Consider the following 19,731-nt stretch of genomic DNA (forward strand, 5'->3'; position numbering starts at 1 on the left):
AATGAGGAACTGTCCCACATTAGAGGAGATGAAGGTGTCATGACAACTAAACCTAATGTGAGATCCTGGATTAGATCCTATTAATAGAACAGAAAAAAAGACAGTTGAAAACCTGGTGAAATCTAAGTTATTTTATTTTATTAGCTTTAGCTAACAGTATTATAACAAGGTTAATGCCTCTGTTTTGATAAATGTATTGTGGTTGTGGAAGATGTTAATACAACGCAAAGCTGTGTATCATTAAGGAAGACGCTAACACAAGGGTGAAGGGCGTGTGGGAACACTATACTGTTTTTGCAATTCTTTAAGGCTAAAATTATCATTTAAAAATTAACTGTTAAAAGTACAGTTATCAGTGACCTCACTGTGGTTAAAAGGGAATCAAAAGAAAAGAATGAAACATGAAAAAAAAAGGCCATTAAATCATGGCTACAATTTATTAAATTCAACTCCAATGAATTAGCAGGGCCTCTTTTTTCTCCTTCTTTGACTGTTACAAGCCGTCTAAGAGAGTGTGTGGACACAGGGCCCATTCACCCCTTTCCACCTGCTAACATCACCTGGTAAGTGACAAGCCACTGCTAATGGCAATGTAAACCCCCAAAGGAAGCCGTCTGAGAAGCAGGCACCATCAACGTTCCAGGTGGCTTGAAATTTCCTGGAAGCGGCTCCTACCTCCTTTAACAAAACTGTGGGCTGAGCACTGTGACTTTAATGGAACTGTAAAAGTAACAAGGCATTCAACAAGCCGCAGACTTAAGAGACTGGAAAAATGAGTGTGGGGGAATATGTAATCTAAATGAATCCAATTCCACTAATGATACATTCAATCAATGTAAATCAATTACTCCAGGTTTTATGTTCTTTCATATCCCTGAGGTTTTATCTTATATTTTAACAAAAAAAAAAAAAAGATTGAGAAAAAGTGAATAAGATGGATTGTTCTAGGAAGTGCTATTACTTTTCCTACAACTTGGGGGTAAAACACGGGGGTTAGGGGTGGAATTTGGGAACAACTTGACCTCTGACTGCCAGCTCTTTACGATTACCTACAACAGCATTTAACATGGTAGATACAGACTCAAGGACTAGAAGATTTTAAATGTGGAGAAGGAATCACAGAACATGACATTTGGAGCCAAAATGGTCTTGGAGGTAATTTGGTCCAGACCCTCACTTTTGATGTGAGGAAATTGAGGCCCAGAAAGATGAACGGATTTGTTCCAGGCAACACCAATGGTCTAGCAGGTCACAGCCTGAGGAGAGGGAGAGAAAGAAATGCCTAAGATACAAAAATACAGAAAGTTTGAAAATAAAGAGATATAATAAAATACAACAGAGAATATTTATCAAAAAAAAGCTGGCAGAGCTATCCTTAACTTTACCTTTACCATAAACTTTAAAGCAAAAACATCTCATCTTGAATCTACCACAAGCATCTCAAGTTCAAATGACATCCCAAATTGAGTTCATTGCTTTGTTTCTCCAAACCTGCAGGCACTCTTCTGTTTCCTTTTCCAGGAACCCCTATCCAGGAATCTGGAGTTGTTCTAAACTCCTGGCTGTGTGTCACTCTCCTCACCCAGCTTCATGTAATCCAGGTCTCGTGGATTCAATAGTCAGAATCTCACTCATTGCTATTTCCTCCTTTACTTCCCTACTGCCTTAGTTGAGATCCTCTTCATAACTCACTTAACTACCTCAGTGATCTGGGGAATCCCTGCCATTGGGCATCTGTGCCCTTTATCTCCCTCCCCAGACATCCTCCCCACAGCGACCAATCTGACCTTTCCAAATAGTACATTTACCTTGATGTTGCACTCCTGCTTAACACGTGTCACTGTCTCCCCACTTCAGAAGTCCCTAAACTCAAGTTCAGAGATTACTGCTGGACTGTGTTCAGTAAGCTTATTTGAGGGGTGACATAGAGGAGAAGAAATATATATTTTTCAAAAGCCCTACCATGGGATTTTAATGCACAGCCAAGTTTGAAATTCTCAGGGGAAAGGGCCAAACCAAAATCACGTGGGCAAAAGGGGATTAATCACTCTGGATGAGACTCTCATACTAGTGGGAATGTGACCTAAGTGGTACCCTGTGTTTCTCAGGACAGTTGAGAACTTCTGATCAATTGGATTAAGTCAAAGCTCAGCAGGTACAGAGGGCTCCCTAGAATCTGGCTCCTGACCTAGTTCCCTGTGCAACCCCCTGCCCTCATCAAGACCCCTGTGTTCCACCCATATAAAGCTATTTATAACTTGCTATGGTTATTATGCTATTTTGTCCCTCTATATGTTCACAGACGCTCTTCTCTGGATCCGGGATGTCTTTCTCCTTTACTTGGAAAACTCCTACTCATTCTTTAAACTATGTTAAATCTTCTTTGCTAAACATTCCTAGCCTCAGTAAAGCAGAGCAAATAACTGCTCATTTATTCCTGTATTCTTCCTTGGGCATGTTTCTATTATTGCACTTACAGTGCATTTTAATTCCATTGAAACAACCTATTAGCCTGTGATATCCTTAAAGTCAGGGGTAATATCTTAAGACATTTTTGAGTCCCTCATACCTAAAAAAATACTTAAACCACATAGATTCAAATGAATGAACTCCTCCAAAGATCTCTGCAAAAGATCAAATGCCCAAATATTAGAAAATGAAGCTAAATGACAAGGATTAGTCAGTCTTTGATCTAAATTAATTCAGTAAGTCAAAAGTCTTGATTAGTATTAACCAATGGTTCTTCTAGTCCTTATCAAGTCCTTCTCTTCATTTTAATGTGCTGATTCATGGGCCATTTGGTAAACGGTATAGATACCTATCTGGTGAGTCCAGTGTTTATAGTGTTTATTTTTTCAGGGACAAAAACAAACTAGCTACCTAAGTGATTTCAATCAAGGATCAACCGTTGATCTACTGAGGAATCTATTACATGCCAGGCTTTGTACTTGGTATTGAACATACAAAGATGAAACAAACATAACACAGTTATGCTCAAAAAATCTATTGGGGCACAAAGAGATACTTGGTTAATTCTGCCTGAAAGACTATGCCTGGTCCATGAATTCATGGAATATTAGTTTATGGAAGCCAAAATGTAATATCTTAGATAATAAATGGTTATTATTCAAAAGAAAATCTGTACAAACAAGATGACAATAATGCAGGTATTAATAGTCGTACTCTATTTACAGACAGGAGCCCAAGCTGTGACAGATGCCAACAGTGGCTGCAGCACAAGGAAATGATAGTCATCAGTGGAACCAGACCTATGTATAGTTGTTTATTGATAGGTTTAATCATTTATTAGATCAGGGAGAGCCCAATGTCTTAATTACAGTTGGTATTAGGAAAAAGTATTGACTGGGCCTGGATTTCTGATGTGAAAGTAGAAATTATAATGTACTTTCTTCATCAGTAAAACATGTTGGCAGAGTTTCCTCTGATCTTAGTTTTATGTAAAAATAACATGATTATTTTATGAAAAAGGAAACTGAAACCTCAGAGAAATAAATAAAGATTCAAAGTCACATATTGGCTGTCAACTTCACTGGAGATTCCAAGCCCACCCTCTTTTCACTGCATGCAAAGTTGGATTACCATAAACAATTGACTGGATTTACAATACAAGTGTAAAGTGTTACTGAATCCACTTAACTTTCTGTTCCAAATATGCTGTGGTGCAGCAAATGGTACACCATTCAAGCATAGTATTAAATGCCACATAGAAAAAGGGTGCATGCCATCAATGCTTTTACTGTCCGAGCTTCTTACCAGACATAAGATATGAGTAACTCAGGAAGAATAGTAATTTAAGAATGTCAGGAAAGGAGAGTTATGCTTTAACATTTCAGACAGCTCCAAAAAGGGACAAGCAAATGAAATTTCTCACTGTGATTTCTGTCTTCATGTGGTAGAGCTTCTGACCTGAAAGATGGAGAAAATGTCAAGAATTCTGTTTATAATCTATTAGGCATGTGTTGGCCAGAAGTGAGAATTGCTAGGCTCCAGAGGCTGATAGACCTTGGCCAAAATCCAGCTCAGTCTCTTTCTACCCTTGTAGTTTTGGCCCTCAGTTTCCCTATATAAATGATAACATTAATAAGCTGCCTTGGATGATAGTGGTCAGGAGTAAATGAAAAAATGTATGAAAGGAAGCCTGGCATGAGATGTTCTTAGTGTGGCTTCCTGCCCTTCTCCTTTCTTTTGTGGTGCCCCAGGACTATTTCTCAGGCTCAGATTGGCTCCCAGATCTTCCCAAAGCCAACATTAGGATGAAGTGAGTGAGGCACTCAGCTCAGGCACAACATTTAAGCAGAAGTCAAAATGCAGTAATCAAGATAAGGAATATTATCATGCAGTATTTTTTAAAATCAAAATGAATGCCAGAAAAACATACCCCATGATGAATATAATTTCAACACTTTTAATTTAAGATAGGATCTACCCCTCCCCTTGCAAGACAGCCTCACTTACCTTGTGTATACCACAAATTCTAATCAAAATCACATTTTCCTTTCAAATGGCTCTGTCTCTTCAACTAGAATGTAAATTCTAGGAAAGAACAGTCTTTACCTTGTTCACCACTGTATTCCCGATACCTGACATGTACTTAATCCGTTGGATGAGTAGTGTTAATACCAACTAAAAATATCTGTTTTCTAAAATGATATTTCTAAATGATGCTTTAGTGTATTACAACCATACCTCTAGTTTTCAACAGTGTGACTAAACACTGAATTAAAGACTAGGGAAGGTCATCTGGTCTCACCATTCTTCTAATCCATGACACTGCCTAAAGGTGGCATAGGTGCACATTTGGCTGAAATATCACTAGTAAATCTCTTAAGTTTTGTTGAGTGCTTGCTTACTATATATCAGAGACTGGGCTTAAATTAAGCTCTACAAGCACGATGTTATTTGTATTCACAATAATCCCATGAGGAAAATACCAGTATTTCCATTTCACAAATAGGAAAAAAAAAATGAGGCAGAGCAGCTCAAAGTAATGCAAGTTAGTGGCAGGACCTATAACTCTGGATTCCAAGCTATGAATCACAGAGCTTTACCACTGCCAGCATTAACACAGCCCATTCTACTGCTAAAGGAAGGTTCTTCTGCTGTGCTTGGCTAATTGGCCACTCTGTTATTTCTACTCATTGTCTTAGTTCTGCAAGAAAGCTCAATAAGTCTGATCATTTAATGGTCACCCTCTGAAGGCTCCAGAATTATTTCAAATACTGTGTTGTTTTAGTCACCTGCTTTTGAGTTAAACAGTTTGGGGGATTCTACCTTAAAATGTAGCATACAAAAGGAAACTCAACACCACAGGTCTGTTTACCAGGTGCATAGACTATCCTGTCTATGAAATTGCCATTATATTTACATTAATGTTGCCTAAGATTGCAACGAGCTTTTTCTTAACAAGGCTTGTAATGCTTTTGGCCAAAAAATTTCCCAAATCTTTTTCAAATAACCTGGCCAAATCATGTTTCCTTCCACCAGTTTTTGAAAGTACATATAGGACTTACATTGAGCCATGTTAAGTTTTAACTAATTCTTTTGATCCTGCTGTCCTGACCCTCATTGGGCACAATGCCCTTTGCACACATATTCATACTTACACACATGCACACACACTGCGTACACACTGTCACCATATACCACAAAAAATACTGAATACATTTTTAAAAATTAATATTGAATAAAAACATATATATAATTAGTTCCCGAATTCGTTTAGTTAAGAAAAAATGAGTATTTCAGTTTAATAGAGTAAGCATCAAAACACTTAAATAGTCCTTTACATACTCTGTGAAGAAAAATGTTAGAAAAACATTTAACTTTGGTGATTGTGACAATTTGTATGTAAATGTCCTGTAGTAAAAACAATTTTCATAACATATCTGGTTAAGAACAAATGTAAGAATTTTGACCATGCTACTATTAATAAAATTTTCTTCCTTGGGAATGAAGTAGTAAAGTGGCTGAAGCAAGTTTATTTTATCAACTTGTGACACATGCAGATTAATCTACCTTTTCAAAGATTTTATTCAAAAGACTCAACTCTACCTTAGACATGCTTGTTTCATATGTTAACGATGTATCTTTTATTTATGAATCGTATTAAGGTAGAATTAAATCATAATATTATTTCATTGTTTACACTGGAGAGACAAAAGTTTCAAGAAATGCTATTTTTCATTACTCTAATTCTATTGAATTCTTATATACAAAAAAAGTATCAACATGTCATTTAGTGTTTAGAGGATTAATTTACTCTATAAACTCATGGATTCTCTACATAACTCTCTGGTGGAGAAATGACTTAGCCTTTTTGTAAGTAACTCATTTTTGTTATTTGTCAGCAACCACAGGGCAAAATTGTTTTTTTAGGAAAAAACCTAGTAGGGAGAAAAAAAGAATAACTCCCTGCTAATACAAACATTTTTTATTGTACTAAACTCACATATTCAGATTATAATTTCACTTTTGTTTAAAATGAGTTCATTCACTTTTGGCTGTGAGTTTGAATTATTGAAAAGGTTTAACCTCTTCTCTTTAAATGCAGAAAAGTCAAATTAAGCAGTTAAAAATTTCCAACAACCCTTGGAAAATGTGTCATTTATAAATCAATTTCCTCAAGATGTAAGCAAGCTGCAGAAAAATAGGAAAAACGAAAAGTATGGTTAACATCATAGCTTCAATTAAAAAAAACAAAGTATAAAGAAGATCAACATTTGCCCACATTTGATTTCAAGAAATGCTTATCAAAAGCAGGACTCTGCTGCCCTCTTTTGCATCAAGAATGTAACACAACACAAGTGCCAAAACAAGGCATCTCCTAGGAAGTACTGAAATGCAATGGTTTAAGGAGCTTGCTTTCCCAAGTAGGTAGGGAACTAGTAGGTCAGAGGGAGGACACTTGTCTAAGTGCCTTTACACGTTTATTGTTTCATAACTTTTGGTTGAATGAATAAAGCTGATTACTCTGACTTAAAATTTTCACTTGATGATGGCTGAAGATATATAGCAGTGACTAAAACAATTTAAAGTAATATAAATTTAGAACACTTTTTTTATAATCCTCATTTATTTTGATGAGCCGAAAAAGCAAAAATCTGAGAGTTCCTGGTTTTACTGTTAGCTATCCAATCTATCCTGCTTTCAAATCCAAAAATGTTTAAAACCAGCAAAGGCAAAACAAAAGTTAGAACTTTACTGTCTTAGTCTTATAGGTACATTGCTTGAAGCCGTCTTTTAATGTTAAGTGACCTAAGCACAAATTATGTTTAATAATTTGTGGTAAATCTTTGTTTGCCACCAGACTACATTCAAGTTTTCTCTGATTGACAAATATTCCATCTTAAAGACCCAATCTGATTCTGAAGGTAAGGAAAGATAACTACTACACCTTTCGTTTTCTAATATATAATAGAACACTCTCTGCCCTGAGAATAGACCTAGAAAGTAGAGGGATAAAGAGGTTCCACTTCTAATGCAGTAATATTGACAATTGGCTAGTTATTATTCTTCATTGTGCTCACTCACCACCTCAAAAGAAAACACTTTAAGCCTTCCAAGCAATTTTAAGCAGTATTTATGGCACAGTAGCTCATACCCTGTATGTGTATGAAAAGGGGGATATTCTTAAAAGCACCAACCTGTGATTTCATGATTGCTGTAGTTCTTTAATATAATAAAAATTTTAAACTTTTTATGACAATAAAATCAAATTTTAATTTGGGAGCCAGATAATACTGTCTTTTCTTTATAAAATTTTAATTTGTATTTCTTTAGTAGAAAATACATTTATCTTTCATTTAATCAATTAATCTAAAGAAAAACGTGAAGTACTATGATTACAAGAATGCTAATAAAATAAACACTTTTAGCAAGATAACACAGAAACAATATTTTTGGCAAGTTTTATAAGAATCCAGTATAAAACGAAGTTAAATAAAACATTTTAGAAATGACAAAATCAGTTTGCCTAACCTAAATTCCTTTAAAGAGACATCTGTACTTCTTGTCCTGGCTTAAAAAAAAAAAAAAAACAACCCTAAAACCACTTTCTTTCATCTAAACCAATTGACCATATTAACTAAACTACATAAAGTTCATTGGGATATGTTTTGATAAAAGCTATAAACACAAAATTAAGGCAAACCTGGTAGTTGGTATCAGGTAAACAGCACATTTAGAAGGACTTTTGTTAATAAAATGCCTCTAACTCACCCAGAGCTACAGACTTCAAAGGGCATGTCTGTACCTGCTGCACGTCTGATCCTCACAGCATTTGCGAAGGAGGAAAGACAATGATGTTCCCATCTTACTGAAGAGTAAACTAAGGGGACTTGTTCAATGTCATAGAGTTTGATCAGTGGCACAAACACATTTATCAATGGCTTTAGATATAAGATAGGGTTTCCTGTTGGTAGATTTACCTTCCTAACCACATTAAAATAAGATCCTAGCATCAAAACAAGTGCAAGTTCCTTCAGGTATGGAAAATACTCCAGCCATAATGCGTGATGAGCAAAGTCAGCTCTAGATTTGTCATATGCTAGGGAATTTACAGTAAAACATGGATAAAGAGGGAAGCTGACGTGAGGAAGGGGGAAGAACGATTCATAATATGGCAGTGTTCCACCAAAACCTAGAATAAACTAAAACAAACAAAAAAATGATCTTAATTGGGAAGTCAACATTCAGACCAAAGGGGGAAAATGACATATAGAAGTAGAAAGGCAGGAAATTATTCATCTTAATAACTCAAAGTGTTTGGCACATCCCCATTTAATTAATTTTCCTAAAACTTCTGTGAGGTAGACAAATGTCAGGAATGAACTGAGATCATGTTTAAAAGAAGAAAAAAAAAAAAGGAACAAAGAAAAAAGAAGGAAGCACTGAGAAGAGGCCCCTTTTCCCTTCTTAATTCCACCTTTAAAAAACACTCTAGTTATTTGTAAAAACCACTTTCAGTAAAGTGCTTAGACGCCAGCCATTTTGTCCCGACATTTAAAGGCTGACACTAAGTATCTTACAGCTAGAGGATAAAAGCTGAACTTTAAAAAATTGAACTTTTAAAAAGAAGCCTAAAAGCCTGCCAAAGCTTACAGCAAGTTTATAATTTTTTGTACCTTCTCTACTCGGACCATGTTGTTTTCTCCTCCTCCTCCCCTGGCAAGCTCATCCTCAGTTCTCCAGTTCCAGCTCAAATTCACTTCCCCTCCAAGTCTCCACGAACCCCCCAGTCAGATGTGGTACTCCTCCTTCCAAAAGCACCACTACACTCCCAAGTGGCTGTTGCTGTGTCGTCACTGTTTGCTCACCTCTCTCCCCACTGGACTGTAAGCTACTCAAAAGGCAGACAACTCTGCTTCCTCAGTTTTGAATCTTCAGGACCTAACACTCTGTGGATACTCAAATTAATCTGTAGCTCATCTTACTCGTAATCTCTCAAGCAGTTCATTTTATGTAAGTTGAACAAACTAGAGGTTGCATGTCACATAAAATTCAATATATAATCCTACAGACCTGTTTTTATTCCCATTTTTTTACTCATGGAGAATTAGTCTACCAGGGGGAAACAAGGAGGTTACAAATTTAGTCCTAGACCCTCTTTCCAACCCCATTTTTAAAAGTTATATTTCTTTCATTAAAATATCCATATGCACTTATATGTAAAACTAAGTCCCAAGAATGGCAACAAAATATATGATTCTTAATGATATAAAAACAAATCTTTCTGATATTACATCAGGTAAAGACAAATCAATTCTTGTGCTTGAACACCATTTTCAAGTACTTAATGAATTTGAGAATCTGAACTGCCTAAAATATCTCCAGGAAAAAAACGTTATAAACCAAATAAAGAAACATAGCTATTCAAAGGGGCATATTTTTGTACTTGTTTTGCTCCAATTTCTGCTACATAGATTGCTCCAGTCTTTCTATCGACTTCTAAGAGATGTGGCAAAACTTGATCTGCTAGTTGGATGGTGCTGATCACAGAACAGTCACCGATGCTTCCCACCGGGGGTGCTGCTAAGATTGAGAGCCGGCTCAGATTCAGCTGGGCCACGATCAAGTACTGCCCATCAGGAGTAAACCTAAGGAGAAAGACATTTAACATAATAAATTTATGTGAAATAAACATAAATGTTTGCTTTTTTCAACATTTTTATCTCCTACAGTGCTAAAAACAGTAGGCACCTACTTGCTGAATGATTGTTTTCAGGAGAATTTAAACTTGCTCTGTTTATCAGGGATAAGCCATCCGTGATTGCAGACATAACCAAAGATTATCTTAAATTTTTAAAAAGTATCAAAATCAGAGTCCATGAAACTAATGGAGAATTGGTGTTAGTTTGTATCTGATTTTTGCCCTGTGTCTAAAAATTTACTAAATGTATCACAGGGTAAAGGCTGTAGGAGAGGTCCAGCATATATTAACTGAGATTCTACAGGGCACTGGAGTTTACTGTTTTCATTTCATTTGGCATTTGGAAAACTCAGATATCAAATTTCTCTGTACACTTTTTTCTTCCATTTTCACTGATTTAAAATTAACAATAAATATTTTAAACTTTCAGCTAGCCATTTAGAGGAAGTAAGCAAAACAAACTGACTAAAACAAGCATTTTAAAATAAAAAGAAACAATTACCTGACTGAAGAAGGTCCCTCTTCTGTGAAACAATTATTCCATGCTCCTAACCACTCTCCAGTGTCTTTATCAAATACTTGGATTCTTTTATTTCCACGGTCAGCAACCCACACCTGAAAAACCAAAAAATTGTCAATTGGAAAAGATCTATAACATGAGAAGAAAGGAAAAAAAAGGGGAGAGAATGCTTATTTTTATTAGTTTCACATACATTATCTTAATACTCAGAAGAAGGAGAGAAAAAGACTTCTTAATACTTAAAGGGTCCTAAAGAAAAGGTATTATAAGCTCCATTTTCAGATGAGGAAAAACTAAAGTTCAGAAAGGATAAATGCCTTGTCTGAAATAAGCTTACAAGTGGGACAGGAACAATCTTGTCTCAGCCCACAGCTTATAATGCTGTTTATAGTACTAAACATGTGAATAACTAAAAACCTGGAGTATTACACCATAACACAGAGGATTAGTAGATAATGCAAAGTGACAACATTCATTCATTCCTCTAATGAACATTCACTTTCACTGAGTACTACCAGCTTGTCAGTTCCTGGGAAGACAAAGAAAAGCAGCCTTACTTCTTAGGAGCTCAGGATAGCAATAAGTGGGGTATTCATTCATACTGCAATATCATTAAACCTACACCTGCTATTACTAAGGTACCTTCAAAATGCTGGACCACTTACAGAGGAAGCTTGGGGTATTTCAGTAACATATAAAGAATGATAGTAGTTTTAATTTAGGTTTGTAACAGGCTGTAATGAGTTATTAAGCAACTGTTGCTATAAAACAGGAAGTTAGATGCATTATTAATGACATAGCATAAATCATATGCTTACAATTTATGGCATACACAAGGGTTTTGATGACATGTGGCCAAGGCTGTAGAGAAGAATTAAGGAATGGACTGGAGGGAAGGCCAACCCTGCTGACCTCCACCTGCCCCTTTCAGGTCCTTTGGATTTCGTGGGTTTGTGGATTCAGGGACTGGTTTTTTTTTTAGGGTAAACCTGTCTATATCTTCGTCAATGTGTATAAATTTTAACAGCCATTGAATTCATCCCCAATCAGACACAAAGACTCATTATACTATCTTTAGAAAGGGTGCTGATGTCTAAGTAAGGTAAATTCTCAAGGTCTTCTCTTGATCTATAATTCTTTATGTAGGATAGGTTTCCTTAAAGATTTTGGGATCAGTGTCTCAGACAAATGACCAAGGGAGAAATACGGTTTGCACCCTAGGATTGAACGATACTTCAGACAGTCAGCATTATCTTTCCTACTCAACATTCAATGAATTTCGATTATGGGAAATCCTGTTTAAGAAATGTCAACTAAAAAATAAAATCCTAAGCCCCCCACTGACTGAACAGACTCCCTCTCAGCCAAGGGGACCCCAGAAAAATCCTCAAAAACCATGTTCCTGGACAAGACAGAAAGGGAAGTCTGACATGTCTCTTTATACCTCCTCCCTTGTGGAGTTTAGACACAACTGACCAGCATTAATGTTAAAATAGAGATAAGACTGACAAAACAGACTTTGTGGCAATAAGACACCTATTTATAAACAAGACCTAAGGTGCTGCCAGTCAAGGGTTAAGTCACACCTTACAATCTATAAAATCTAGTTAAACAGTTATAGTTTTTTTTAATAGCATGGTATCACATGACAGGTAACAGATGCCCTTAACTTAAGCAACCCTTCCTACTAACTCCAAATTTTTAGATAAAGCTTAATATTCTCAACCAATTGCCAATTAAAGAATCTCTAAATCCACCTATGACTTGTAAGCCCCCACTTCAAAATATCCCACCTTTTTGGGCTGAACCACTGTATACCTTCCATGACCTGATTTATGATTGTACCTGCAATTCCTATCTTCCTGAAACATATACAGCTAAACTGTAACCCAACCACCTTGGTAACATTTTCTCAAGAAGTCTTGAGATTGTGACTCCTTGGGGCTGTACTCACTAATACTGGCTCAGAATAAACCTCTTTAAATTATTTCACAGTTTGGGCTTTTCTATTTATAGAAACTAGTCTTTAACTCTGGAACTAATTAACTTTTCATATAAGGTTATAGTGATGATTAAATGCGTTTATCATGTAAAATGCTCAGAACAGCACTGCTGTTGTTATAAAAACACAAGTATGTAGAAATTGACACTCCTTCTTTATCACTTCGTAATGTCAGAGTACTCCCATTAAATGATTTCCAAGGCCTCTTAGAAGGGTGTTCCTCACTATGATGAAGTTTCAAACCATGCAAGACCTGAGATAGGTCTTGCATGGTCTGAAACTTGACCTTTTTCTTAGCACAAAATGGGATCAATTAACCAAGCTCAGGAGGGTGATGTGTAAAACCGTAATTCCAACTTTCCAGTTCCTAATTTACATACAAAGTTCACATGGTCAGGTAACTTCTAATGACAGACACGAAGATTTAAGGATCAAAACATTCTCACTTCGTCAACACAGGAAGCCAAATAATTAGAAGTTTGCTTGCTGAGCACAGAATCAGAAGTGGAGATAGACTAAATGTCTAATGGCATAAAGGCAAGTAGCCTGATGCATCCACTGTGTGTCAAGACATTTAGTCATTTAATAAATACATACAAGATGACTATGTACTAGGCATATAAAGCAAAAGATACAAAGTAAAAGAGATTCAGTATGTGCCCTCTTAAAGCCTACAGTCTATTAAGGGAGACAGTTAAATGAATATAATATAGCATGATAATCATTATAATCGGGAAGTACAAGCTATAATAATAGGAAAACAAGAGAAACTGAAAATTTTTTGGTGGGGTTTTAGTTGTAGGAAGGTAACCCCAAAGAAGTGATACCCATGCTCAGGTGAGTAAAAGCAATAGAGGTGGTAGTGGATGGGGGTAGGAAAGAGAAATTGATTGAAATTTGTTGGTTAAAGCTTTCTGTTCCCTTAATAGAGTGGAGTTAGTGAGAGCAAGAGTTTACCTACTAGGTGGCTTTCTTTTTCAAGCTTCCAAGATTAACCTCTCCCACGCCCCCCAATCCCCGCTTTTGATCAAAACATTTTTTTCTCAAGAATTGAAAATATATTCAAATGCTTTTAGTAGAGTTTTCTGAGTAGGAGGACAACTTTTACTTGGGAAACCACCTCACTATGAAACCCAAACATTTATAAGAGAGTATATGAGTATGTGTGCATACCCAGTCCCAGAGCAATTGCCCAGACATACCCACTAACACACATACATATGTCCAGATACACATGTACACCAAGATATAAACATGCCCAAGCACACACAGACTCACACACACACATTCAGACACACAGTCTCAGAAATGATGACACTATATTTTACCCGACCAGCTGAATCAACTGTAACGCTGTGAGGTATGTTGAACTTAGCAGGCCCTGTCCCATTTTCTCCACGCAGCCAAAGGATCATGAAATCTATAAACGGTAAAAGTATACTATCAGAGCAACATATAGAATGTCTTATGTATTTGCATATTTTATGATACAAGTTGCAAAAGACTATTCAATTATACCCCCAATTCACTTGACTATGCTTTCCTAGCTTCTTGTCTATACACCGATTTGCCTACTTCTTATGTTTTACAAAAAAAAAAAAAAAAAAAAAATCCTCTACTTCAGGCAATTAATCTACTTCTTTAACTATTATCTTCACTTGAATTTTTCATGATTACTTCAAAATCATTATTTAAGGTTAATGTCATCTTTTCCCTCAAACCAGTTCCCTTTCACAACTTATATTATTTGATATTACTGTTCCACTAAGTTTAAACACTCACATTATGTTTTTATAACCTATCTCCTTTATTACCCACTGTTGTGGGTTGAACTGTGGTCCTCCAAAGAAATGTTCAAGTCCTAAACACTGGTGCCCGTGAAAGCGATATTATTTGGAAATAAGGTCTTTGCAGATGTAATTAAGTTAGGGAACTCAAGATGAACTCATCCTGGATTTAGGGCCGGTCCTAAATTCTTATTAAGAGAAAGGAGTAGAGATTTGAGACACACACACACACAGAGAAAAGGAGGCCACATGAAGACAGAGGCAGAGAGGAGACTGTAGTTATGCTGTCACAAACCAAGGAATGTCTGAGCCACCAGAAGCTAGAAGTGGCAAGGCAGAATTCTCCCCTAGAGCCTTTAGAGAGAGCAGGGCCTACCAGATTTCAGATTCTGGATTCCAAAATGGTGAAAATAAATTTCTATTGTCTGAAGCCACCTAGTTTGTGCCAATTTGTCGTGGCAGCCACAGGAAACTAATACACCCATAGTCAATCTGTCTCCTAAATTTGGTTGTTTCTTTCTTAGAATTTGTTAGATTCTTGCTTACTCCTTACCCTATCTACCTGCTTTAACTATTACCAACCAGATTCAGTTACTAAGTGATAAATTAATTACATAGCCTCCAAATGACAAAGCTCCCTCAAAATAGATACCGATATAGTATTGTGTCTTATAAAAACTCTGCTTCTGTAACATCGCTTTCCTACTTAAAAAAACCTCAAAGACACTTTATAGGCAAAAATATGCCTTTAAAAATCCTCAGATAAGCTTTCAAGGACATCCCAAATCTTATTTTCCACTGCTCAGAAAATGCATCTTCACCTCCTTTCCTAATAACCATCTGTGAACCATGCATGATAAAGCCTCCATGAAATAAGTTCCTCTCATCCCCCTCTCCTCCCACCAAAACCAGTTTAGTTCAAGAACTACTGCCATCATGAAATCTTGTCCTACTTCTCCAGTCAATTTAGTTTCCCCTCCCAATTCCCATTTTACTTTAAGAATCAGTACCATAGATGACGTGTCATTGTTTCACACATAATAGACCTGCCCCTCCTGATACTGCAGAGGACACAGAGCAGGCACTCAATCAGATTCCTGCTGATTAGTCAGCCTGTAGGATACCTGACTCTGGGATTCTGGGTTCCTTACTTCTCCATTCTTAACTGGATAGGATACCCACTTATCTCTTGAGCTCACTATAAATTCTCATTCTGCCTCCAGCTCCTTTGGAGGAATCTCCTTGCCTTTGGTGAAGAATAAGCAGGTCTGTTATCAGAATCATTTATTGCTGGCAATTCCACCCATCTTTTTTCTAGTTTTCTCCTAGTAATACACTTTAGCTCTTTACACACAGTTTCATACACAACAGTGTTACAACATTATACCAAGTATGAAATACATTAAATCCAATTTATAATATTCTTATAATACCATAGAAAATTAGGTCATGTACCTTGGGACAGTTTGATCAATCTGTTATTCAATCCTCCATCTCCATCCACAATGTAAATATCTCCTGTGTCCTCTACATATAATTCTGCAGGATTGTCAAACTGCAGGGGATTCAAACCAGTGCCTTTTTTGCCTGGGGTACCCAAGATTTGAACAAGATCACCAAAGGAATTGTATTTTTTAACAGTATGACCATAGGCTCCTGTAAAGATAGATATGCACATCTCACAAATAATACCACTGTACAAACATTCACATTTTTCAAGTAAGCCAAGAGCAAAGATTTGATAAGAATTAAACAGCAATAAAAGGTTTATGGGCTTAGGTAATTAAATGTTACAACTGCCAAGCAAAAAAAGCTTCCTCATAAGTTATAGCCAAATTTGTTCATGAATTAAAATCTGTTACTCCAAAATAAGTAGATTCTAAATTCAAATAAATAACCCCCCCAAATTTGACTCATTATACAGAAACCTCATGATGTTATTAAATTATTGGTGTACTATTTTCTTTTTTAATCTAATGACTTTGAGAATAAGCATTGTTTGTAAAATCAAGAAGAAACTATAAAAGAAATAACTTATATTTGAAACCATTGATTTCAATCATTCACATACAGATCTTAAATTTCAGTAGGTCAACAAAAAAATTCTCTATGGTACTGATTTTTTTAAACTACATTTTCTCCTAATGAAAACAAATTCAAAACTCAGCCCCTCAACTTTTCTTTCCTAAGAAGGAAATAATCTTTCCAGATCACTAGTATCTTATTTTCTCACATTAAAATTTCTTTGAGTTAAAATTATCTTAGAAGCAAAAGCCTAAAGTAGAATATTAATAAATAAGGGAAAATCATAAAGCAGTTAACAGAAATCAACACGAACGTATACAAGACCAAACTAACTGATAGGTGTTCAAAAGACAAACTGGATACATTAGGTTTAGCAGAAATAAAGTGAATCAGTTCACATTACAATTCTATCTTCAAAAACATATTTATTAAATACTTGATTTGGATACTTGAGCTAAAGTGTATAGTAACAAGAGGATACATAAACCTCAAAGTTTCTAAAGAACTAGCAAAAGGGATAGAGTACTAGTAAATAACGTTTTTTAAAAAGTGGCTGATTTGTAGCCATATTTTTGATTAGAGAAAATTTATTCCTTTGGAAAATGAGAACATAAAACTGTCTTCACATCTGTGGGTAGGAAAATAAGTTATAATGGAAAGAAAGAAGAGATCATGTGTACTCCTTTTATTTCTAGAAATCACTGAAATCATACAGGATCACATGAATAGAATGACACACCTTTAACTATGAATCCTGGGGGGGGAAAAAGTGAAAACAGTTGAATCTCATTACTATGAACTCAGAGATAATCTAGATTTTTTGGTTTAACCAGAATCTTACCATCTAAAATACAGCTTTAAAAAATAGGTCATTAGCTGAGGCCCAGAAATCTTTTGGTTTCTGAGAACAGATGTGGTAATAGACACTACTTATAAAAACTGAGACCTCATTATTTCCTCAAAATAGTATCTGAATTAGTCAGACCTATGGAAAGACATCCTTCAATTAAAGAACTGGGCCAAGGAATACTAGAGATATCGTCCTTATAATCCTATTCCTTCCTGAATTTCTCAGGTAACGACCCCCTCTCTCTGGTACTGCCTTGTCTTAAGCCACAGCACAGGCAGATAACTTTCTCTGAACACTTTCTCCACAGCTGTAAATACAATTGTACTCACTTCATTTTTCAGCATTTTCTGCTAAGAATATTTGATAGAGGAAAGATTTCAGACATGGTTCAGTGAGTGGAATTTCAAAAATATTAACACCAGCTTCTGCAAATCTTTGCACTTTGGGCAATGAAGCAGTTATGTTATTTTTTTTAGCACAATCTCTTTTGACAGAGAACTGGTAAAGGAAAATGAGAGTCAAGGATTCCATTATTTCCCTTTTAGAGACTGCCATTTTATTTGGCTTCATTGAAGAGGTTTCGACTTATTTAATCTAAGAAGAGCAACTCACATTTTAAAGAGGAAAAGTCCCTTGACAACAAGTTCAAGTAAAGATCATGATTATAGCCTCCTTGTTAAATTTCCTGATTCTGCAGAAATGCAATATAAAGATTTTTAAAAAGTTATTTCATGAATCATTAAAGAAATTACTATTAGTTTCGGCAACTCTGATTTTAAACAGCACAAGCAGGAACAGGGGCAAAGATATGATTTTTAGCAAGATAATTTAATAGGTATTACTACACATACCACTTCCTACATCCGTGATCCAGACGGATTGTTCATGTAGTGTACTGGCTGCAAACATACCATGAGGTGTGTCAACTGTATAATTCCAGGATCGAAGGAAAAATCCATCCTCTGTGAACACTAATACCTTTGGGATGTTATCCCCTCTCTGAAGGTATACAAAAATAACTTCTTAGATAGGATCAGTTTTAAAGAAACGTATTCTTTATTTTGGCAAAGAGAAACAAAAATTAAAGTTAATCGAGAAATTCAGTAACATTTGAGAAACCAACTTCAAAACCCAACAATATTACTATCTTTCACATTCAAAACCAAAATACTTGAAACCAACTCAAAAATAAATTGTACAATTAGCATAATATAAATGCATATAGTTAGTTATTACAGTAAGGCTATTGTCGCCTTCCCAGTGTTCATATGTAGTTTTTTAAATCCCTATTTTACTTACTTGTGCTACGTAAACCAAACCGTTGAGGGAGTCAACTGCAACACAAAATGTTGTTCCAGTAAAATACTCTGAATACTTAGGCCAACCCACATCCAGCCGGTAAAGAATTTTCTCAGTTCTCCAGGAAATTTTAAAAGCAAAGTTCCTTAAAACCTTAAATAAAATAGGGAGATTAAGATTCAGTTTACCCTCTAGGTAAGAAAGAAAAAGGGGGGGGGGACTTTTTTTTAAGGCATGCCTTGACAACCATTAGTTTGCTGGACTGAAATAATTCCAAAGAAATGGGCTTATAAGTCTAAAGACCAAGAAGACCATAATACAAATCTGCAAATTATTTGAGGGTGTAGTAGGAGTTAGGAAATACGAAAAAATAAGGAAAGTGGCGATGCACCATATACAAACTTTTTAACATTTAAGAGTCAAGGAAACACGTTGGCAGTTCGGTCCCAGGTGCAGACCGCGGCGTCGCCTCCCAACAGTGCCATTCAGACACCCAACCGTCATTGCCTCACTATTCAACTCACTGGAGAGCCACAAAATCGCGAATGCAAAACCAGGAATGTAAGAAATAAGCCGGCACCGGCTGCGCAGACCCAGAACCTCGCCATGGCCAGACGGGAAGCCGAGAGAGAGACAGGAGGGTCAGCCGGTGAGGGAACCCCAGGCTGAACCCCTACTGCCAATCTCCTCTTCCTGGAGGAGCGGGCTTTGAGGACGGAAGCGAGCGGAGACCAGGGCCAAAGAAAATCAGAGAAGACCAATTCCGGATACCCTACACCCTCCAGAGTCCCCACATCCAAGTCAGGTGACTTGGGACGACCCAGTGACCACCCTTCCCCCGCCCCTCGGGGCGGTCCACGACGCGGACTTCTCCCGGACCCCAAAATAGGGGCGCCCATAGATATGCCTTAACCGATTGCCGTGTTTTTTTTTTTTTAATTCAGATTGAACAATCAAAGTACGGCACATCCGAACACGAAGCATAATGAGGTGGCACTCAAGAAAATGACTTCCGGGCTCTGGGAAGGATTTTGGCCATATCCTTTTCCGAGACATGTAGGCATCTGCAATGGACGCCTA

At 36.5% G+C, this 19,731-nt stretch overlaps 1 protein-coding gene across 5 annotated transcripts in view; it reads right to left on the bottom strand.

Moving 5' to 3' along the window:
• NHLRC3 (NHL repeat containing 3) overlaps nucleotides 1-19,435 on the bottom strand; it is a 110,895-nt gene extending 91,460 nt beyond the window's left edge. For 3 of the 5 annotated variants that reach the window (XR_006738841.1, XR_006738840.1, XR_006738839.1), the window contains exons 1-8: nucleotides 19,176-19,435; nucleotides 18,652-18,804; nucleotides 18,204-18,351; nucleotides 15,933-16,133; nucleotides 14,019-14,110; nucleotides 10,671-10,783; nucleotides 9,914-10,115; nucleotides 1,178-1,256 (exon numbers count right to left, since the gene is read on the bottom strand). Coding sequence is in view for 1 of the 5 variants with exons in the window: in XM_045566885.1 (XP_045422841.1) it covers nucleotides 9,863-10,115; nucleotides 10,671-10,783; nucleotides 14,019-14,110; nucleotides 15,933-16,133; nucleotides 18,204-18,351; nucleotides 18,652-18,804; nucleotides 19,176-19,259 (1,044 nt within the window). In the remaining 4 variants the exon portion in view is untranslated. Of the gene's footprint in view, nucleotides 1-1,177; nucleotides 1,257-9,508; nucleotides 10,116-10,670; nucleotides 10,784-14,018; nucleotides 14,111-15,932; nucleotides 16,134-18,203; nucleotides 18,352-18,651; nucleotides 18,805-19,175 lie in introns of those variants that run through there. The other 2 variants (XR_006738842.1, XM_045566885.1) reach the window with 2 other exon arrangements.
• Between the last annotated feature and the right edge of the window lie 296 nt (nucleotides 19,436-19,731).

The sequence above is a fragment of the Lemur catta genome, chromosome 13, assembly GCF_020740605.2.
Source record: "Lemur catta isolate mLemCat1 chromosome 13, mLemCat1.pri, whole genome shotgun sequence".
Taxonomy (NCBI): domain Eukaryota; kingdom Metazoa; phylum Chordata; class Mammalia; order Primates; family Lemuridae; genus Lemur; species Lemur catta.